The following is a 24,619-nucleotide window of genomic DNA, read 5'->3' as shown; positions in this document are numbered from 1 at the left end:
ATTTTATGCATGCATATACAGCACAGCAAATATTCGGTTGTTAGTGGACCACAGACATGTATTTGATGCATCGATAAAAATACGGTATGCAACACACCATAGTTGGATGGACCGTACTCGTCTGTAGTCAAGTCACACTATAATGACTCCCAACACCAACGTAAACACCTTACATAACCTTACATAACCTTACATAGCTCTAACCATGCATCATATATTAATATTAATTTAAACTGGTGTGAGAGGAAAACAGTTTAGTATTACCGGTGTGCCAAATCATTGTCAATTGGTTGCCTCTTGTATGTATAGAATAGCAGTAGTAAACTCTTCAAAGTCCTTATTTGATTAATAAGGATAGATGCTTGAGTTCGATCCCATTGCAATGCAACCTGCTCTTGCACAAGACAGCACATATATGACTTATTGCTTATAGTCACTATTTATTTCGCTTATAAATAAGTAAATATGTGGCATATTCCAAGTAATATTTTTTTCAAGGCAATAACTTTTTCTCTTAATTTTATTAAACAATAGAGATTTTATACAAAATTTGACAATATCCTGAGTTACTTTACAATTTTTTAAATATTTTATTTTTATTTTATTATTTTTATAAAACTGTAACATCAATATAGGTATAGGTTGAGTACTAATTGTAATATCTTAACATACTAAGAAGATTAGGTTATGTTATGGTTTTCTATTCAGCTTTTCAAGGTAAACTCAAATATTCACAATAAATTAGTATGTCACATATGCACTTATTCATAAGCAAGATAATGACTATAAGCAAGTGCAAGAACGGGTTGTGCAATGCCTGTTATCGGCACATGTCCTGTGATTCATTCTCTGTTATTCCGGAAAAGGTCTGGCACTTAATGTTTCATTCCCCCCCCCATACACTTGAGAACTAATGTGAGACTGACCTTGAAGATGGTGGCGGGAAGGTGGCGGTCGTCCTCCTCGACGACGGCCACCTGGATGTCCCTCTGGAGGAAGTGTGGAGCGTTGTCGTTGACGTCGGCCACCGTCACCTGCACCATGGAGTGGACGGTCCTCCCGGCCGCCTCCGCCGCCACCACCAACTCGTGCTGTGGGACGACACATTGTTTATTGTTCACCACCTGTGGTAGGCACACCTGTGGCGGCCACACCTGTGGCGGCCACACCTGTGGCGGTCACACCTGTAGCGGCCACACCTGTGGTGGTCACACCTGTGGTGGTCACACCTGTGGTGGCCACACACCTGTGGTGGCCACACCTGTGGTGGTCACACCTGTGGTGGCCACACCTGTGGTGGTCACACCTGTGGTGGTCACACCTGTAGTGGCCACACCTGTGGTGGCCACACACCTGTGGTGGCCACACCTCCGCCGCCACCACCAGCTCGTGCTGTGGGACGACACATTGTTTATTGTTCACCACCTGTGGTAGGCACACCTGTGGTGGTCACACCTGTGGAGGCCACACACCTGTGGTGGCCACACCTGTGGTGGCCACACCTCCGCCGCCACCACCAGCTCGTGCTGTGGGACGACACATTGTTTATTGTTCACCACCTGTGGTAGGCACACCTGTGGTGGTCACACCTGTGGTGGCCACACACCTGTGGTGGCCACACCTGTGGTGGCCGCCTCCGCCGCCACCACCAGCTCGTGCTGTGGGACGACACATTGTTTATTGTTCACCACCTGTGGTAGGCACACCTGTGGCGGTCACACCTGTGGCGGCCACACCTGTGGCGGTCACACCTGTAGCGGCCACACCTGTGGTGGCCACACATACTAAATATGCAATCACGTTTGTGTGTGTGTGTGTGTGTGTGTGTGTGTGTGTGTGTGTGTGTGTGTGTGTGTGTGTGTGTGTGTGTGTGTGTGTGTGTGTTTGCCCTTAATAGTATATGCGCATGTTGAGCTTCAGTCCCTGGGTCCAGCCTTTTAACCTTATATCAACTAAATAGCGAACCATTCGTGGTTTACTAGCCTGCGTGTCCCTCGCTTAGTAGGTGTATTGTGCTCTCAGGATCAATCCTCGACTCCAAAGTCCCGCTTTCTGTTAACACGTAATCTAATGCAATAACATATCCGTCTTTTAACATATTTACACTTGATATTCATCTAACCCACTCAGCTCATTAACTATTCATGTTTATGGGTGTGTGTGTGTAACTGTGTGCACATGCGTGTGTATATAATTATGTGTACACGGCTTCATGTGTGTGTGTGTGAGTGGATTGATTTGCATGAGTACGTTTCTATTTTGCATTTTGTATTATTGAATTTGCATAACATTAAAATTCCTTTGTTTCAGGGGAGGTGCCTATATATTTATATTGGTCAATGTTAAAATGAGCGAAATGAATATAAAATTTAAGCATATAACGCAGGTCCAAATTTGTTAAGAAAATATTCCTTAATTCAAAGACATTTTATTTAGATCATATAAGGTATAGACGTATTTTGTAAATTTATAAATTTTTGAAGTAGAAATGAGAACAAATGTCAAAAGACTATTATAGATCATTTAACATATATATAATAATTTGTATTTTATTTATAGATAATTTTATTTACAGACATTTTAATATATAGATAATAATTTATTTTATAGACAATATAATTTATAGATTCTTGCATACATATAATCATTTCAGTTATAGCTAAAACAAAGAGCATAGAGTTGAGCATTTCTAGATTTAAGAAAGTTCTTCTCATAGCCAAATATGATCTTCCAACCCCTCGTTCTTAAACCCGCTTCCGTTTTGGAGTTACAGACCTACAGTACTCCTCTGCTTACCAGACCAGAGAAACAGCCAGTCTTCAAGTCTGCAGCAGAATTCGGTTTACACAAAATCGGGCAAAATGCAGAACTCTGCACTCTGGGAGCCATTCATCCCATTAGGGTCTAACACCTATACCAACATGAGGAACATTATCTCACAGTGACATCACACACCTTGTGTGAACGAACACATTACATTTTATTTAGTATTTTCGTTAGGTTAAGACAGGATATGACAGGTTAGGACAGGATAGGACAGAACAAGACAGGTTGGGTTAGGCAAGGACAGGTTATTTTAGGTTAGTTTATGACAGGACAGGTTAGGTTAGATTAGGTTTTCATATATAGAGTAGCATTAGCGTTGAGATTCGTACTTTTTCACATTTGAGACCGTGCTCATTCATACTGTGATGGAGGAGGTGCTAAAGAGAGATATTCGAGAGGGTGTTCCAACACTCTTGTCACAGTGTGTGTGTGTGTGTGTGTGTGTGTGTATGTGTGTGTGTGTGTGTGTGTGTGTGTGTGTGTGTGTGTGTGTGTGTGTGTGTGTGTGTGTGTGTGTGTGTGTGTGTGTGTGTGTGTGTGTGTATCATTATTGAGACTATTTTTGAATCCTTCACTTCGAGGAAAAAAAATAGCGTTGATATGTCTCTGACTTACATACGAACGTCCCCTGAACATTTCTGAAAGTTAACAGACTGCGAAATGCTTTTATATTTAATCAAACACGCAGAAATATCAGTCTTTCCCAGCTCCAATCAACTGAGGAACTCTGTATTCACCTCCTCATGGAACCTGAGTCTCCTCATAATATCTTACCATTCTAACAAGACATTTCTTCCCACTCACGAGACCATAAGATTCTCATAATTTCTTCGCCTCCTCACGACAACCTCACAACACACGCCCACCTCTACAAAACACCTTCGCCTTGTAAATATGCGAGGTATATTCCCAATATACATAAACCAATATCCTTTTCCTCAGAGCGTAAGAAAATGTTTTCTTTAAAATAGAACACACGTAAGCAGGACCCGTGCCTGCTGCCTGCTGCTCCGGTTATCATATCTGCTAACTCCTTTCACCAGGATATACGTGCCTGTTCCTTAAGACGAAGATCTTTACACAACACCAACATGATATACCCAGGTATACGATTTTTCTATAGAGAAAATATATGATATTTTAAGTCTGGTGGTGTCTGTTTTCCTTTCCGGCTGTGTGGAAGGAGTTCGAACACTCATTATGTTCTTAAGACTAAACAAAGCAAACGTTAATTATTCAGTCCATCATCAAGACAAAGGGCTGTCAGATTCACAACGTATAAGTCAAATACCGACTTATTGAACTCTACACAAGTCAGTATTTGACTTATAGTCCAACTACCCATGTTCGAGGCTATGACTTGAAGTGTGCTTCATTCACCTTCAGCCTGTAGTGTAAACATTACTCCAGCCTGTAGTGTAAACATTACTCCAGCCTGTAGTGTAAACATTACTCCAGCCTGTAGTGTAAACATTACTCCAGCCTGTAGTGTAAACATTACTCCAGCCTGTAGTGTAAACATTACTCCAGCCTGTAGTGTAAACATTACTCCAGCCTGTAGTGTAAACATTACTCCAGCCTGTAGTATAAACATTACTCCAGCCTGTAGTATAAACATTACTCCAGCCTGTAGTGTAAACATTACTCCAGCCTGTAGTGTAAACATTACTCCAGCCTGTAGTGTAAACATTACTCCAGCCTGTAGTGTAAACATTACTCCAGCCTGTAGTGTAAACATTACTCCAGCCTGTAGTGTAAACATTACTCCAGCCTGTAGTGTAAACATTACTCCAGCCTGTAGTGTAAACACTGCATAAATCAACGTTGGTTATCTGCTGTAAAAGTCAAATGCTGACATTAAGAACTAAGTCAGCATTTGACTTATAGCTTGGGCTGGAGGATGGGTTGACTTATTGGTCAAACTGTTATGAAAGAGGAATTATTATCACAATTCATAATTAACCGTTTTGAAGCAACATTAAGTAATTATAATATTTAATACAAACGTAGTTATTAGTTCTAATGCAATAGTAATTATATTAATTATTTCAACTGTGAAAATCACATTAAAATAAACAAATTAAAGGAACTTAAAATTAATACTAATTTACTAAAATATAAATAGATGCATTTTATTTTTTTGGAATCACAACTCAAAACTTTTCTAAACAAAAAGTTCAAAACTTTTTGTTCATGTTCTAAACAAAAAATTAGAGCATAACATTTGAGCATCATTGCAACATGTGTTTGCAATCAAAGAGACAAAATTAAAAATAATTAACCACACAAGAGTAGTTGTCTCAGGGAATTATGGCCTGTATTATTTACACTTTAATTAGCATTTAGAATACATTCTCACTAATAAGATACATAAGTAAGAACCAAATGTTCTACTCTACCACATATATGTATAATTGTTACAGTGGAAAGCAGATATTACAGTTTATTCCAAAATTTATCTCCTCCACAACTGAGGTGTCCCTGCCTCTCCTCCACAACTGAGGTGTCCCTGCCTCTCCTCCACAACTGAGGTGTCCCTGCCTCTCCTCCACAACTGAGGTGTCCCTGCCTCTCCTCCACAACTGAGGTGTCCCTGCCTCTCCTCTACAACTGAGGTGTCCCTGCCTCTCCTCCACAACTGAGGTGTCCCTGCCTCTCCTCTACAACTGAGGTATCCCTGCCTCTCCTCCACAACTGAGGTGTCCCTGCCTCTCCTCTACAACTGAGGTGTCCCTGCCTCTCCTCCACAACTGAGGTGTCCCTGCCTCTCCTCTACAACTGAGGTGTCCCTGCCTCTCCTCCACAACTGAGGTGTCCCTGCCTCTCCTCTACAACTGAGGTGTCCCTGCCTCTCCTCCACAACTGAGGTGTCCCTGCCTCTCCTCTACAACTGAGGTGTCCCTGCCTCTCCTCCACAACTGAGGTGTCCTTGCCTCTCCTCCACAACTGAGGTGTCCCTGCCTCTCCTCCACAACTGAGGTGTCCCTGCCTCTCCTCCACAACTGCCTCTCCGCTGGCTATCGAATGTTAGGCTTAACGGCCACCAGCCTATGGTGGCCATTGAACTTTGGCGCTCTTTTTACTGTAACAAATTGCCAATTACCCAAATTGATGGAAAAAATGAAAAGGAAAAGAACTTGTGTGTGTGTATAACCAACTGGAGCAGATCATATGAAGGATCCTGGCGGGGGTGGCCACACGGGAATTGCCATTTGGCGAGATCATTAGAATATTTGTGTGAAACTTCAGAGTTGCTATGTATTTAATGTTTAATGTTGAGTGCATGAGACCAATGTTTATTTGGTTTACAGACGGATTTGTACAGACGAGGTTGTTCAAGGGATACTTAGAACGTGATTGCTGAAATGAAACTATGTTGTTTATCTGGTAATTATTTAGGACTAGATGGGGGTTCCCAGCTGTGCCCCCCTCTCCCTCCTTCCCCTCTCTTTATCCCTCTCCCAATTTCCCCCTCTTTCACCTCTCTAAACATATCATGCCCTTAGAGCTGATATTTTTTAAGTGTGGCACTGAGGCTGATCCCGAACGGCCTATGACACTCCCTTACCAACCATGAATCATCATGAGAAGTTGAGTGAGGCTAGCCCAGAGTCTCTGGCCTCGAACCTTGGACAAACATTATTAAGGCCGCCACAAGACATCTGGAGGTCATTAAGGCCGCCACAAGTGTTTACTGACCAACTACAAAGCTTACTTTAGTTCTGGTCATTGTCCAGAACTAAGTATAAGCTTTCAGTGTATATATATCCCGAGAAGCAGTGTGTATATAAGGGTATGTATATCGATGTATACATACCCTTGTATGATTGTGATGTGCTTAGAATTCTGGATTGATGGTGGTATTGTGTCTCTTGTTAATAGCATATATAGATTCTCTTACAGAATAGTAATATCAATGTATCCTCCCTTCACCATCCCGTCTTTGCAAATAAATATGCATCTCCTCTCCACACAAACCCAGGGCGTTATTTCCATACTATTTTGGAATAAAAACAATAATGATGTCACTATTCTGAATATAACAGCATAATGATGTTAGGTTGACGTGCTAGACAATGTGTTTGGCTCATTGTGTGTTTGCAAAGCATTTTTAACATTTACAAACGCGAGATGATTCACCTGTGTTGCTTTGCCAAGGATATTAGTTGATGCAACGTATGTGTTGCTAGTTATTTATGCTGTTGCTTATGGCTGTTGCTGTTTCTGCTGCTTCTGAGGTTTATCGTTGCTGTTTCTGCTGCTTCTGAGGTTTATCGTTGCTGTTTCTGCTGCTTCTGAGGTTTATCGTTGCTGTTTCTGCTGCTTCAGAGTCCCATATGTTGCTGTTATTCCTGCTTGATTTGGCTGTTGGTGCTACGACGGCTGTGTAAACTGTTAAGGTATTTGGGTGTTGCTGCAGTTGGGCTTAGCTGTTGATGCTGCAAGAGTTATCTGTTGATGGCGTGGAATTTCTTTATGTATTTTGCCTGGTGCTGACTGGCTCTAGCTGTTTCTTTTCTAGTTAGCTGTTGCAATTCGGGTTCGGTTTTCCTTTACATTGCAGTGTGGTTGGCAGCCTTTCATGCAGCTAGTGGTGCTGTTGTTGTTGTTGCAACTAGTGTGGTTGTTCATGGGGTTGGCTTGATGCAGGTATGACTGATTGTTTGTGATGCACCTGGCGCTGATTGATGTCACCTTTGCAGCTGGTGATGATTTCTGTGACTGAAGCAGCTGGTGCTGACTGCTTTTATATATGCTGCACTGTTGCAGCTGATGCTGACCGCTTTTATAGCTACTGGCTATTGCTGCTGCTAGTATTTTCTTGCTTCTTCAGTCGGCTTCCATGAAGACCATCTCTGACATCATTTGGTAAAGTGAAGCAGTTACAAGAGGATATAATTCCATATCATGCACCAGAGATGAGCGTTGTGACGCCAAGATAATGCGAGTGGACTATTATCAAGCAGGTCTCCAAGTGCCTGCCTCTCTCTCTCGCCTCCTTTTAACACACTCATTTCAGTCTCCCGAGAGCCTCGTTGCTCCGGGTTCCCGAGCTTCATTTAAGGTAAGACTGCCATTGTGACTTAGTAGACAGTATGCATAAAATGCGATAAGAAAATATATATATTCCAAGAATAATGAATTGGTGGAGAAATATTCCCAGATTACACAAATCGATGAACATCTCAATTGATGTTGCGAGGCACAGAAGTGCATTTAAACACCATTAAAGAATACAAGTTCCACAGAAACATAAATCTACAATGTTTCAGACGAATCATTTTGAGTTGTGTTTAAGAGGGAAGAGTTTGTGACGACGTAAGAGTCGCTTATGGTGGTGATGCGACACACACAGTGAGCAGGCACCCACACAGCGGTTATCTTGAGATGATTTCGGGGCTTTAGTGTCCCCGCGGCCCGGTCCTCGACCACGCCTCCACCCCCAGGAAGCAGCCCGTGACAGCTGACTAACACCCAGGTACCTATTTTACTGCTAGGTAACAGGGGCATAGGGTGAAAGAAACTCTGCCCATTGTTTCTCGCCGGCGCCCGGGATCGAACCCGGGACCACAGGATCACAAGTCCAGCGTGCTGTTCGCTCGGCCGACCGGCTCCCTTACAATGGTGGTGGTTCACCACAAAGTTCACCAAGATGGAACGATGAAGGGCAACTACGCCAGTGGCTGAACAGCGGAGACGAGGGAGACAACCCCACACAACAATAATAGTTATAACGCATGACGAAAGAAAAACAACGTTTTGTTATAACACACAAAACAAATATTTTGTTGGTTATGTGTGTGTTGCATTTGGGGATCGAGCTTGGACCCGCAAAATTATGATGCCGTCACTACCAATTAGGGCAGGATGCTCCGTAACAGAAGTATATTCAGTGATTATATAATTCTGGATTATGTTATAACTTGCTGGATGATCAGTAAGTTATTTTGGTGGGCATAATAACTCTCCCGCGGCTCACATGACCAAGGACCAACACCTAAAAAAACTTTTCTTACTCAAGTGTGACCTCGAGGCCGTCACTGTTCCGAGGCGGAGCTCCAGGGAAGGTACAACACTGTAGCAGTGTGGATACTTCATAAGTCACTGCTATAATGGAGCGTCCCGGCCTGGTAGGTAGAGCGACGGGTGGCCCATGGCTCAGTATTACTAGTCTGGTGCCCTACAATATTATCTCCCCCTGTGAATATCTAACATTTAAGATGGTTAACGAATTGAATATTTGTGTTCTTTTGTGAAAGAACTTAAAACTTAGTGATAATTAAGATGTTTTTTGTCTGACACATTCCAGTATTAACATTATTGCTGCAAATATGTGTCATATAAAGTGATGAATGGTGATAGGCATCGTATAGACACCCACTGATGATTATTGCTAATTATCCGAAGTTTGTTTATTGATAAAGACATAGACGATTATATTATCCCAACCCATCATGCAAAACCATAGAACCTATAGCTAATATAGACAGATGAACACAATATGGGCTGTTGTTCACAGTGGCTCAGGTTTTGTACCATCAGACAGTATAAAACACATACGAGAGCGTGGAACAGAAACAATAATATTGACCTGGTCTAAGACCTAAGTAAGCATAGGTCTAATAAACAATAAAAGGTCTTATTTAGCTCGTATGTGTGCTATGCTAAGCCTACGAAAGGTCAAGTTTGGTTGTTGCCTACTTTCATCCTTGACTCAACAGAATTAATCATGGAAAACGTAGCCATTTTGTGGGTGCATCAATTAACACTTTGTACTCTCATCCATAGTACTAAGACGTACTATCGGTTTAAGATATCCCGAGTCACAGTGTTGAGTACTGATGGTGACGGTAATGACTGATAGCCAGAACAGCTGTAGTGAGTAATAATATATAAGGAACACGTCCCAGTAGTAATATTTGAGACGATCCTCATTGTTTACTTATAAGGAGGAAACCGGTAATATTATACTACTCTACTTGACACCCAGTATACAGTGGGTGCTGGTTCTTGCCACCACTACACACCCAGTATACAGTGGGTGGCGGGTGTGGGGAGCACGTGTGTCGTGCCACATACAACAGGTAACCTGGACCACTGCTAGAGTAGGAGAGTAGCGTAGGCCTTCATCGTCCCCAGGTGAGGAAGTGAAGACATAGACGACATTCGTCTCTTTGCTTAAGCGTTTCTCTAGTCGTCGGGAGAGTTCTTCATGAGCAAGTCGCCGGTCTTCTTGCTCTTGTAGTAGAGTGTCAACTTTCTACTGGTTGGGATCAGTAGGGGTCATGTTACTATTAATAATGCAATTCATGAAAATAATTATAATAAAGTGTTGGTCGTTTCATCAGAGGTCGCATAGCGGTTCATCTTGCTTTTATTATCCTCGACATACCCGGTAGAATATCCATTATTGACAAGGACCTGCTACTGCTACTCTACTGAGTTCCTTGTCAGCCTGCTTACAGCTGGAGGTGTGTGTGAGGCGCGGTTGTCAACGCTTCACTCGTACCTGCCAGGGTACTCGCATGAAGTACACAGCCCTATGTTGGTACCCTTAGTGTAGAGTGCAGAGTGAAAGCACCACTCCTTCACGAGACTGTTACATCTGGGAAAGGCAGCTTACCTTCACTCTCCATCCTCAAGCGAAACTTAGCATGGAACTTTGTTCGAATGCGTCCTTTAAGCTGTAAGTATGTAAGTAATTATCAAAGTCCTAAAGCTGTAGCAAGTGTTCAATGTCAGGGACCTGTTATCATCAGACCTCGGGGCCTGACGGCTGAGTGGACAGCGCTCGGTATTCGTAGTCCTAAGGTTCCGGGTTCGATCCCCGGTGGAGGCTGAAACAAATGGACAGAGTTTCTTTCACCCTGATGCTACCTGTTCACCTAGCAGTAAATAGGAACCTGGGAGTTAGACACTCAATTTCCACCTGTGTCCCCTAGTGCGTGTGCCCCTTGTATTAAATAGTCTGTCCTTATCTACCCTATCAATTCCTCTGAGAATCTTGTATGTGGTGACCATGTCCCCTCTAACTCTTCTGTCTCCCAGTGACGTGAGGGATATATATATATATATATATATATATATATATATATATATATATATATATATATATATATATATATATATATATATGTATATATATATATATATATATATATATATATATATATATATATATATATATATATATATATATATATATATATATATATACATATATATATATAACTGAAAACTCACACCCCAGAAGTGACTCGAACCCATACTCCCAGAAGCAACGCAACTGGTATGTACAAGACGCCTTAATCCACTTGACCATCACGACCGGACAAAAATGAGGTGATAGCCGAGGCTATTTGAACCACCCCACCGGTGGGGTGGTTTTGTCCGGTCGTGATGGTCAAGTGGATTAAGGCGTCTTGTACATACCAGTTGCGTTGCTTCTGGGAGTATGGGTTCGAGTCACTTCTGGGGTGTGAGTTTTCAGTTGCATATTGTCCTGGGGACCATTCAGGCTTGTTCGCATATATATATATATATATATATATATATATATATATATATATATATATATATATATATATATATATATATATATATATATATATATATATATATATATATATATATATATATATATATATATATATATATATATTATAATATTTTGGTAGCAGTCTTTCCTGTAGACATATATTATTAAATATGACCGAAAAAGTAAGATTAATAATTCTAACACGAATTTTCTCAATCTTTCGTACATTTCTTTTCACTGTTGGTGGTAATTCAAAAATCAATTCTTCAAAATTCATTTTTATTTCTAGTCTGACGCGACACTTGAGCGCGTTTCGTAAAACTTATTACATTTTCAAAGACTTTAGTTAACACATACACAACTGAATAGAACTTACACATCTCCGATTTGTTTATATCTACATTTGAGTGAGGTGGATGGGGTGAGGTGGTATTAATAGGGTATTAATTTCATCAACACAAGACAGAACACGAAACAATGGGTATTGAATGGAAGTGATTGTAGAAAGCCTATTGGTCCATATTTCTTGATGCTTCTATATTGGAGCGGAGTCTTGAGGTGGGTAGAATATAGTTGTGCATTAGATGGCTGTTGATTGCTGGTGTTGACTTTTTAATGTGTAGTGCCTCGCAAACGTCAAGCCGTCTGCTATCGCTGTATCTATCGATGATTTGTGTGTTGTTTACAAGGATTTCTCTGGCGATGGTTTGGTTGTGGGAAGAGATTATATGTTCCTTAATGGAGCCCTGTTGCTTATGCATCGTTAAACGCCTAGAAAGAGATGTTGTTGTCTTGCCTATATACTGGTTTTTTTGGAGCTTACAATCCCCAAGAGGGCATTTGAAGGCATAGACGACGTTGGTCTCTTTTAAAGCGTTCTGCTTTGTGTCTGGAGAGTTTCTCATGAGTAGGCTGGCCGTTTTTCTGGTTTTATAGTAAATCGTCAGTTGTATCCTCTGATTTTTGTCTGTAGGGATAACGTTTCTATTAACAATATCTTTCAGGACCCTTTCCTCTGTTTTATGAGCTGTGGAAAAGAAGTTCCTGTAAAATAGTCTAATAGGGGGTATAGGTGTTGTGTTAGTTGTCTCTTCAGTCTTAACTAAAGTCTTTGAAAATGTAATAAGTTTTACGAAACGCGTTCAAGTGTCGTGTCAGACTAGAAATAAAAATGAATTTTGGAGAATTGATTTTTGAATTACCACCAACAGTGAAAAGAAATGTACGAAAGATTGAGAAAATTCGTGTTAGAATTATTAATCTTACTTTTTCGGTCATATTTAATAATATATATATATATATATATATATATATATATATATATATATATATATATATATATATATATATATATATATATATATATATTATGTAGTAGACCTGGTAAGCAGATCTTTTTTTTTTTTTTTGTGTGTGTGTGAAAAAGTTGATTGATTGACAGTTGAGAGGGGCGCCCACAGAGCCAGAGCTCAACCCCCACGAGCACAACCAGGTGGGCAGACAATGACACACACACACACACACACACACACACACACACACACACACACACACACACACACACACACACACACACACACACACACACACACACACACACACACACGTGTGCCAGCACTCCTCGTCCCAGCCGCCACAAAGGCCGGACAAAAGGTATTCACACCCATCGGTCGCATTTGTCGCGGCAACTCAATTAGGTAACTAGTGTAATTTCAATTAGAATTACTATTGAGACGCCTGGCTATGTGCCGCTCCACGACACTGCCAATTACCGTCCCCGGGGCCGCCAAGGCTGGCCTGCCACACTCAACTCACCTCACAATCTGTCCTACTCAACACACTCTATTATTTACCCATTCAACATTGGCGTAAAAATTACGGTGGTTTAGGGAAATTTTTAAACATCGCAATACTGACGCTTTTAATTAGGCTAAATCACTGCATTTGTTACGGAGTGGAATCTAGAACACGAGATGCAATCACACCCCGCTCAGTCCGTTCTCTACATCCGCCACTCCGTACAAAATGCAACTGTTTTGCCTAACCAGAAACGTAGTAACCCCAACAACCCACCTAACTTAACCCCACTACATATAACCTTACGAGATGCATAGATACGTCACTACTGCGGTGCAATAATTCTGACTAATTCGTCGCATTTTTGAGGGATTAGTCGATTCCGTCAAATATACGACGTACTGGGAGAGAGGAGAGGCTGCGAGGACCTCTGCCAGTCCTAAAGGATAATTCCTTCTCCTTATAACGTCCTTCATATACGAAGGACGATACTTTATATACTTTATATAATACGTAAAGTATATATATATACTTTATATATATTTTATTAAATATGACCGAAAAAGTAAGATTAATAATTCTAACACGAATTTTCTCAATCTTTCGTACATTATGCTTCACTGTTGGAGGTAAATCAAAAATCACTTCTCCAAAATTCATTTTTATTTCTAGTCTGACGCGACACGGGCGCGTTTCGTAAAACTTATTACATTTTCAAAGACTTCACAAATACACAACTGATTAGAACTAACACAACACCTATACCCCCTATTAGACTATTTTACAGGAACTTCTTTTCCACAGCTCATAAAACAGAGGAAAGGGTCCTGAAAGATATTGTTAATAGAAACGTTATCCCTACAGACAAAAATCAGAGGATACAACTGACGATTTACTATAAAACCAGAAAAACGGCCAGCCTACTCATGAGAAACTCTCCAGACACGAAACAGAACGCTTTAAAAGAGACTAACGTCGTCTATGCCTTCAAATGCCCACTTGGGGACTGTAAGCTCCAAAAAACCCAGTATATAGGCAAGACAACAACATCTCTTTCTAGGCGTTTAACGATGCATAAACAACAGGGCTCCATTAAGGAACATATAATCTCTTCCCATAACCAAACCATCGCCAGAGAAATCCTAGTAAACAACACAGAAATCATCGATAGATACAGCGATAGCAGGCGGCTCGACGTTTGCGAGGCACTACACATCAAGAAGTCAACACCAGCAATCAACAGCCAATTATTGCACAACTATATTCTACCCACCTCAAGACTCCGCTCCAATATAGAAGCATCAAGAAATATGGACCAATAGGCTTTCTACAAACACTTCTATTCAATATCCATTGTTTCGTGTTCTGTCTTGTGTTGATACTTTTAATACCCTATTAATATCCTCTAATGCCACATCATCCTTCCCACCTTACTCAAATGTAATGCCACATCACCCTTCCCACCTCACTCAAATGTAGATATAAAATCAGGGAAACGCAAGTTCTAATCAGTTGTGTATTTGTGAAGTCTTTGAAAATGTAATAAGTTTTACGAAACGCGCCCGTGTCGCGTCAGACTAGAAATAAAAATGAATTTTGGAGAAGTGATTTTTGATTTACCTCCAACAGTGAAGCATAATGTACGAAAGATTGAGAAAATTCGTGTTAGAATTATTAATCTTACTTTTTCGGTCATATTTAATAAAATATGTCTACAGGAAAGACTGCTACCAAAATATACTAACTTTATATATATATATATATACTTTATATATAAAGTATATATAATACGTAAAATATACGTCATATACTTTAATTTTGTAGATTAGTTACAACAATGAAGTGCTTACCTAATAGTGCTTTACATGATTGAGGTCTAGCTCTATGTCCCCCGCCTTAATTGAGCCTTGTAACTTTATTTTATCCTTGTTGCCGACTGAACTGTGTCGAGTGTGGCGGTCAGTGGTTGTGGACGGAGGTGGATGATTCTGAATATTTAGAAGCAAGATGGTAAGCAAAAGTAGTGTAGTCAGGAAATATATATATATATATATATATATATATATATATATATATATATATATATATATATATATATATATATATATACACACTATCGACAGCAGCGTCCAAATTGTGGTGTGTTGGTGGAATTGAGAATCAGTTTGAACGCATCTCTGATCAACCCGTCCTCAGACCAAATCCATTCCAGCCAGCGGTCGACCCCAATGACCCATTCTTCAATTTTAACATGTTGTACATTCAAAACAGAAATTTCTCATATATAAATTAATATTGTTGTATATTAGCATACCTTGCATATTAAGACATTGGTTAGGTTAGGTTAGGTTAGGTTAGGTTAGGTTAGGTGTTTGGGTTCTGTTGGCGATTATTTGTATTTGTAGTACGTGGGTGAAGCATTTAAAGAGTTTAGTTCGAACTTGTTCGAACTTAGTGAAGCACTTGTTCCGAAAGTGTTCGGACGTCATCAGTTGTGAGTCGTGTGTAAATCGTTTTTCATTCATAAACAGTTGGGGTTGGCGGGTGCATGGAATGGACTTTGGCCTTTGTTTATGAGGACGGGCTGCTCTGATTATTGAGTGTCGACTTCACCGGGTTGGACCAGGTACGAAAGTTTTAAATTTATCTAACCATTTTCAATTAGAGGCTTCTGAACCCAGGAGAGCGGCCCAGAAGGGTGAAGATAGAACCAGAGTCTATATTACTGTTTCCCTGTGTTCTGTGGCCTCCATCATCTCCTCCCAGTCCCCCTTCCCGTTCTCTTCCTCCCTCTCCCTCCCTCTCACTCTCTCTCCCTCCCTCTCACTCTCCCTCCCTCTCCTTCACCCCGGCACTAACATCACACGTTCTGGCCGCGTCCTTCCTTCACCTTTTTGTGCAAAGATTTTCAGACTCCCGTTGTGAGGGAAATTACGGCTATATTAAACTTATTTTTTTTATAAATGATATCTTTGACATCTCTTTTTTATTTTATCTTGCTGAACATTTTTCAAATGGGTGACTCACAGGGGACTCTACAATTGATCTCCCCGCCAGGGATTGTAATATCAACCACTTTCCCTGCCAATGCATGAAATTCGTCAAATATTATGCACCAGGACATGAAATTTCCCCGACTCTCCTATCAGGCACTTAAAATGTACCCAACTTCCCCCCCCCCCCCGCAAGGGTTTGAAATTTTCCCCAACTCTCTACGCCAGGGGTCTGAAATCTTCCCAACTCTCTACGCCAGGGGCTTGAAATTTCCCCAAATATCCCCCCCCCAGCCGCCAAATTCTTCCAATTTTCCCCCCTTATCTTTCCCTAGCGTCGTCCCCTGCAGGTACACACCACCACTTGTGTCAGCGCTGCTATCAGGAATTATCTCTCCCCCGGCCTCGCTCCTCGCTTCATATTTCCCGCAGCCTTGATATTTTTTTTTTTGGGTGTGTGGGGGAAAATGGCTATAACAAGCTTCTCGCTCAGTTTAACAGGGACCACCTTAGCTAGGTGGTTACTGCAGTTATAACACAGGGGGGGGGGGATGTTATAACACGGGGGACCAATAGGAACACAGGGACCCCAGCAGTAACACAGGTACCCCAGCAGTAACACAGGGGGACCCCAGCAGTAACACAGGGGGACCCCAGAAGTAACACAGGGACCCCAGCAGTAACACAGGGGGACCCCAGCAGTAGCACAGGGGGACCCCAGCAGTAACACAGGGGGACCCCAGCAGTAACACAGGTACCCCAGCAGTAACACAGGGACACCAGCAGTAACACAGGGGGACCCCAGCAGTAACACAGGGACCCCAGCAGTAACACAGGGACCCCAGCAGTAACACAGGGACCCCAGCAGTAACACAGGTACCCCAGCAGTAACACAGGGACCCCAGCAGTAACACAGGGACCCCAGCAGTAACACAGGGACCCCAGCAGTAACACAGCGACCCCAGCAGTAACACAGGGGCCCCAGCAGTAACACAGGGGCCCCAGCAGTAATACAGGGGCCCCAGCAGTAACACAGGGGCCCCAGCAGTAACACAGGAACCTCAGCAGTAACACAGGAACCCCAGCAGTAACACAGGAACCTCAGCAGTAACACAGGGGGACCCCAGCAGTAACACAGGGGCCCCAGCAGTAACACAGGAACCTCAGCAGTAACACAGGGACCCCAGCAGTAACACAGGAACCCAAGCAGTAACACAGGGACCCCAGCAGTAACACAGGGGCCCCAGCAGTAACACAGGGACCCCAGCAGTAACACAGGGGCCCCAGCAGTAACACAGGGACCCCAGCAGTAACACAGGGGCCCCAGCAGTAACACAGGGACCCCAGCAGTAACACAGGGGCCCCAGCAGTAACACAGGAACCTCAGCAGTAACACAGGGACCCCAGCAGTAACACAGGGGCCCCAAGCAGTAACACAGGGACCCCCCAGCAGTAACACAGGGGACCCAGCAGTAACACAGGGGCCCCAGCAGTAACACAGGAACCTCAGCAGTAACACAGGGACCCCAGCAGTAACACAGGGGCCCCAGCAGTAACACAGGGGACCGAGAGGGCCCGTCACGTGTCCACAGGGACACGTTCCCCAGCGCTCAGCAGCATCGCGTGTCTTCTCCACCCTATATTATCTCCCTCATACATCTTCTCCTGCCTCACTTTATCCTCACATTTTCCACGCAGAGACCATGGTTACTGCGAGGCCCCAGACCACGGCCCCCAGACCACGGCCCCCAGACCACGGCCCCAGACCACGGCCCCAGACCACGGCTACAGACCACGGCCCCAGACCACGGCTACAGACCACGGCCCCCAGACCACGGCCCCCAGACCACGGCCCCAGACCACGGCCCCCAGACCACGGCCCCCAGACCACGGCCCCAGACCACGGCCCCCAGACCATGGCCTCAGACCACGGCCCCCAGACCACGGCCTCAGACCACGGCCACAGAGCCTTGTAGTGTGGTAGAGCGATAGTGGTGCTGCCCGCGGTGTTAAACCATTCACCCGGCACCTGCCACCTCCTCTCCTACTTATCGCTCTAGATCACCCTCTTATCTCGCCGGGTTTTGGTCATACTTCATACCCGCCAGGCACCCGCGAAGCCTCAGGTGTGTGGGTACACACCCGCGAAGCCTCAGGTGTGTGGGTACACACCCGCGGAGCCTCAGGTGTGTGGGTACACACCCGCGAAGCCTCAGGTGTGTGGGTACACACCCGCGGAGGCTCAGATGTGTGGGTACACACCCGCGAAGCCTCAGGTGTGTGGGTATACACCCGCGAAGCCTCAGGTGTGTGGGTACACACCCGCGAAGCCTCAGGTGTGTGGGTACACACCCGCGGAGGCTCAGGTGTGTGGGTACACACCCGCGAAGCCTCAGGTGTGTGGGTACACACCCGCGGAGGCTCAGGTGTGTGGGTACACACCCGCGAAGCCTCAGGTGTGTGGGTACACACCCGCGAAGCCTCAGGTGTGTGGGTACACACCCGCGAAGCCTCAGGTGTGTGGGTACACACCCGCGAAGCCTCAGGTGTGTGGGTACACACCCGCGGAGGCTTAAGTGTGTGACTTCAACTTTTCTGCTCTAGTCCTCTTGAAACATGAGGCTACGTTCCCCCGGATTTCATTAAATCTTTATTCCTGAACTCACGTAATCAGAACCCTTCTGTCAGGCTTTCACATACAAGTGACGTGTCATAGCCGTAATAAAGGTACATATAATTTCACATTAAATTAAATAATAATTTGTCTTGGATAGCCTCAATCAAGTCTGTAATCAACGGCCGCTCTCGATCTTCATTAATACTAATGTTACTTTATTCCCATGTATAGTCTCAATGTATACTTTCTATTCTTTCAATGTATATATGTATACCCACATGAGGGTATACATATATAATAATAAATTCCTACAAGTTCCCTTGGGAACGCCTATTCAACAAGGGGATAAGGGAGAGCAGATTACTTAGCTAAGGATATAATATCTCCAGTGGTGTGTAGCTCCTGTGTGTCGCCAGCTCACTGGAGGTTCGTCAGCACATCCTCGGCTGCCCCCTGGCGTCACACGTATCATCTTCCTTCCTTGGGTAACACAGACGTGGCGCCGATCCTCTCGACACGCCAGGAGGACACGTTCTGTCGGGGGTGTCCAACGCTGGTGTCAACACTGGATTGCCTTTCACCACCGTCGCTCAGCGAAATGTACCTTTTCCCTGCAGCCTTATGTCAGTGCCCAGTGTACTGATTCACTGCCATGTAAGAAGATATTACGACGGTCGCTGGTTGGGTCTGTTTCGATACAGGGCGCCGTCACAGTCTGTTCACTATATTCAGTCTTTATAGGGTAACAAGATATATTACTTTTTGCTACACTTGCTCACCTCACTGCTTACTATAAATTTGTTCAGCATCAACAAACGAGACCCCCCGCTCCTGTGCCAGGTAAGTCCACTACGGGCTCACCATAGTCCGTGCTACTTGAAACTTGTTCCAAGTAGCTGAATCTATAACAACAACAATAAACGAGTTCCTCAAGCTCTTTGTTGGTACAGTTAAATAAAACACTCTCTAGGGTCACATTCGACCGTCCACTTGCCTCTCTACAAGCGAAAATCATAAGGAGCACTTGCTTACTGTGACCTCAGTCGTGTCTTCAATAGCCTCTTCAACGGCTACTCGTTGTGGATTCACACACACACCGAGTCGTTACTACTTCTGACCCTCACTGGTTGGGACTGTCACTAGGCTTCGACGATCAGTCATTCACGCTGACCCACCAAGGTCCAAATCAAGGCATTGTACCTGTAGCTCCCTCCACTGAATCTGGCATGCTATCGAGTCTCTTCCACTTTCAGCAGGTCCCTTCGTCGACGATACTCGTTCGACTTTATTGTAGAAAGGTCCCCTTGGCGCCTCAATATGGTCTGAGTCTTGTTACCTTTCTTCTGGGCTCAACTCGCCACTTAAGATCCAAATCTGCCGATTTTTGCGAGCGCTCAAGGTCACAACCTCCCTGCTCGAAGTCTAGCCCAACAGTGAGCCGGGCTCCGCTTCCTGGGGCGAGCTCAATGCCCGCCGATGACGTCACAGAAAGCTCGTCACTGATTGGCCGAGCATCTGAGCCCCTACCAGTTACCTCTCACGTTGTATAAGCTTTAGGCATGTGTCGCTGCACTCCAGCAGTTCCCGGATGTGTCACCGCCGACTCGGGCGCCATTTTGTTTCACAATCTGCCCCAATTTACCTCTTTACAGCCAAATATTACCCAAGATTGTGTTTAAGATTCGTTCTGTTTTAACTTAAATTACAGCTTGGGCCATCTGTGATCTTTCTAAGTGGATAAAAATGACTCTTGAGGCCGGAAAGGACAGTTATTAGATGGCGATTATAAAAGTATGTACCCACGGAGGCTCAAATGCATGCCTACGTATCCACAGAGGCTCAGTTGCATGCCTACGTACCCACGGAGGCTCAAATGTATGTGTTTGTATGCACTGAGGTTCAGATGTGTGTTTACATACCCATGGAGGCTCTTCCTTACGTATCTTTAGATAGGTTAAGGAACACTCTTAGCTCTGGTACTAAATCTTGTTTCAAATGTCATGTGCTTCTTAAATTTTAGTTTAATGCTTTACAAAATGCGCATTCCAGGCCGGTGCTGCATATTCCTGAATTGGTCTAAAAACAGTTGTGTCCATTGCCTTAAAAAAAAATCCTGATTTAGGTTTACAAACGACGATCTAATATAAATACAAAGTTCTTTGTCAGCATCCCATATGCTGCCAATGTTACCTTGTTTATGTGTGCCTATGGTGCCAGTTTTGGAATTATATCTACTCCCAAATCTTTGAGTCATTCCCAGAGTCCTAAAGTTTCCTCCCTTCTGAGATGTAGATAATTCCTGGTCTCCTTTCAACCTTTCCCATCATCATTACTTTACACTTCTTGGGACTGAATTCTAGTAACCATTTGTTTGTCCATTTCTGGAGTTTGTCAACATCATCTTATAACTCCCCGGATTTTACACGTCTCATTAGCTTAGCGTCGTCATGCAAACATTGATATGTACGAGCACACTCCATCGGATGATATATATATATATATATATATATATATATATATATATATATATATATATATATATATATATATATATATATATATATATATATATATATATATATATATATATATATATATATATATATATATCTTTCTTTTCCCCCGTCTTATTTTAGTAACCTTGTCACAGAGCTCGATCAAGCTTGTCAGGCACGACTTTCCACTTCTAAATCCAAGCTGCACTTTCGTTACAAAGTTTATCCTCTCCAGATGCTCCTTTGTTCTCAACTTGATTATTTTCTTCAGCAGTTTCTCCGGAATACTTGTCAGTGAGACTGGTTGTAAATTATAGTGCCTCCTGTGTGTGTGTGTGTGTGTGTGTGTGTGTGTGTGTGTGTGTGTGTGTGTGTGTGTGTGTGTGTGTGTGTGTGTGTGTGTGTGTGTGTGTGTGTTTGCGCGCGTATACGTGTATGCGTGTTTGTGCGTGCGTGCATTCATGCGCATATGTATGCTTCCGTGTGTATATGCGTACGATTGTGTGGGTGCTTGTGCGTGTGGTGTGATGTATATATACGTACTTCCGTGTGTGCGTGTGCATGTGTAGTGTATAGTGTGTTTGTGCAGTGTGTGTGTGTATGCACAGTATGTATGTTTGGAGCATGCACACATGCGCATGTGTAGCAGCCCGTACACTGTCCCACCCCTTATCCATCCATGTAATCTCATCAAGTTAATAATACACTAAAACCTAATACACATCCGACTACGGCGCATCTGGGAACATGCCGGACGTAGGTTCGAACCCTCATCACGGCCCTTGTGAATTTGTTCACACTAAGACAAATGTTTTCCAGCTCCAAGATTACTTAAGGTAAATTTGTTTGAACACACACATAACTTACCCTACAAACAATTACATCAATGAACGTCAAACGTGATTTTTCAATCTCTCAATTTTACGGGCTATTCATGCCCATGCCACCTCTTGTGTGTGGCTTAATCTTTATCAATCAATCAAATCCCTCAATTAACCTCTCGCATTCAGCAGGAGGAAATAAGACCTCCGGAAGGCGATAATTCTCATCGGATGTTATATGTAATTTAGTCCAGAATACTGAACTAGGAGATGGGAATATTGATAGTGAATATGGTCGCACCAGATTGCAAGGGTCGTGGAACAGAGATGGGAGAGTGAGAGGAAAGGAAGAGAGAATCTGAACAAAATAAAGTGGGGGAGAAATAGGAGAGGCAGCAGCTAAGGAAGAGGGAAACGGCAGAGGAGGAAGGATGGGGGAAACAGCAAGGGAGAAGTGGAGCTAAATGCAAGAGAGAAAAAAGCAAAGGAGGAAGGTAGGGGAAAACTGTTAAGAAAGGGAGAAGAAAGCAGGAAAGAATAGGAGGCGAAGGCAGGTAAGAAAGGGATAAACCAGATAAAAAAGGGGGTACAAAAGTAGGATAGAGAAGAAAAAGCAGGTAAGAAAGGGTGGATACAGCAGGGAAATAGAGATAAAACAAGGAATGAGAAGAGTGGAAAGCAGGTGAGAAGGAAGAGAATAGCATGAGAAGGAAGAGAGAAAAACAAGGAAGAGGTTGGGGAAGGGAACGAGGTAAGAATTTACAATAATTAAACAAAAAAATACCAGGCTCCAATGCCCGCCCTCCAGTGGCAGCTACAAAAATATTCAAATAAAATTTGTTATTGCGTTCGAATTTCCTGTGTGAGCACCAGAGTCCTGGTCTCATCTCAGTGCTGTTTTATAGTGACTTTTCATATGCATCTCAACAGCCAGGCCCATCATTCTTGGCTTCAAACCATAGCCAGACCCATCTTTCTTGGCTTCAACCATAGCCAGGCCCATCTTTCTTGGCTTCAAACCATAGCCAGGCCCATCTTTCTTGGCTTCAAACCATAGCCAGACCCCATCTTCCTTGGCTTCAACCATAGCCAGGCCCATCTTTCTTGGCTTCATACTATAGCCAGACCCATCTTTCTTGGCTCAAACCATAGCCAGACCCATCTTTCTTGGCTTCAACCCATAGCCAGACCCCATCTTCCTTGGCTTCAACCATAGCCAGACCTATCTTTCTTGGCTTCAACCATAGCCAGACCTATCTTTCTTGGCTTCAAACCATAGCCAGACCCATCTATCTAGTCCACAAACAAACAAACAATTCCATCTTTCTTATCCATATATAATAATCAGACCTCACGCAGCCATCTGATTATCTGTTGTTTCGTCAACACGTTAATCAGACAAAGTGCCCTGCTTGTATGCAATAATTAAATACAAAAAAATTAAGCAAGAGGATATAACAGCAATAACATTATAGCAATATCACATCAAAACAATCACATCAATGAGATGAGAGCAATAAGATTAGAGCAGTGAGATCAGACTAGTGAGATCAGAGCAATTAGATCAGAGCAATACAATCAGAAGGCGCATGTTCCAATTCTATACAAGACAGATCGACAAAGCACGTTTTCTGAATGCCAAAACCGCATATAGCGTTAGGTTAGGACCTATTAACTTAGGTAAGGTTGGGTTACATTTTAAGTTAGTTTGGGTTAGGTTAGGTTTTAAAATTCGTTAATAGACAACGTGGTGTACGATGTGACCTGTATCCAATCAGAAGACTATTAGAGAACGCGAACCTCTCTCCTCCTACCCCTCTTTTCCCACTCTTTTGGGCTCTCAGAGTGTAGAGCAGGCCAGCCACTCTTGATGATGCGATTATTACTATTCTCATGAGGAGAGCGGAGGGGTTCAGCCCAGGAGCTGGAGCTTGGACCTGCGTCTCGATGTCCAGGTGTAGTGTAATGCATTTAGACCAGCTCTGTAGTGCATCGAGTATACATGGTATTTAATCCTTATTTTATGCTGTATTGCAAGTATACACAATCTCTCCTTCTTGGTACATATCAAATATACATAACTTTCCTGGGTTCTTGAGTTGTACCTTGAGAAAAGATGGAAAGAATATATAATACTTATGACATTTGTAAGGCACGCACACTGTGACCAGTGCCTCAGTGGACGTAGGACCTGCAGCCCAGTGCCACTGCACAGTGCCAATTCTGCACACCAGGTTTTGGCACCTATGATTGTGGCTCTCTCTCCGGCTCCGCTGTGAGGGATACGAGACTTGTGCCACGTGTAATAGTCCAGTGACAATCGTAACAACAGGGAGAAAAATCCTGCACTCTGTTCCAACAGAATAAGAAAACTCTACAAGAGACTGGAGCTCTTGTGTCTAAACTCACTCACTGTTGAAGTTAAAGTCGCCCTGTCTTCTGCTGTCCTCCCCCACTTCTCTGCTCCTTCTCTCTCTCTTTCTCTCTCTATACGTTCCTTATTCACTCACACACACATTATATATATATAT

The 24,619-nt window shown here is 43.2% G+C and overlaps 1 protein-coding gene across 1 annotated transcript in view; it reads right to left on the bottom strand.

Annotated features, from left to right (window-relative positions):
• LOC138367955 (putative neural-cadherin 2) overlaps window positions 1–24,619 on the bottom strand; it is a 203,178-nt gene that overhangs the window by 11,757 nt on the left and 166,802 nt on the right. The window contains exon 5 of the mRNA XM_069330238.1: window positions 927–1,091. Coding sequence (XP_069186339.1) covers window positions 927–1,091 — 165 coding nt within the window. The remainder of the gene's footprint in view (window positions 1–926; window positions 1,092–24,619) is intronic.

This window comes from Procambarus clarkii, chromosome 24 (genome assembly GCF_040958095.1).
Source record: "Procambarus clarkii isolate CNS0578487 chromosome 24, FALCON_Pclarkii_2.0, whole genome shotgun sequence".
Lineage (NCBI taxonomy): Eukaryota > Metazoa > Arthropoda > Malacostraca > Decapoda > Cambaridae > Procambarus > Procambarus clarkii.
The sequence above is the reverse complement of the archived record's forward strand: the minus strand, read 5'-3'. Positions and strand labels throughout refer to the sequence as shown.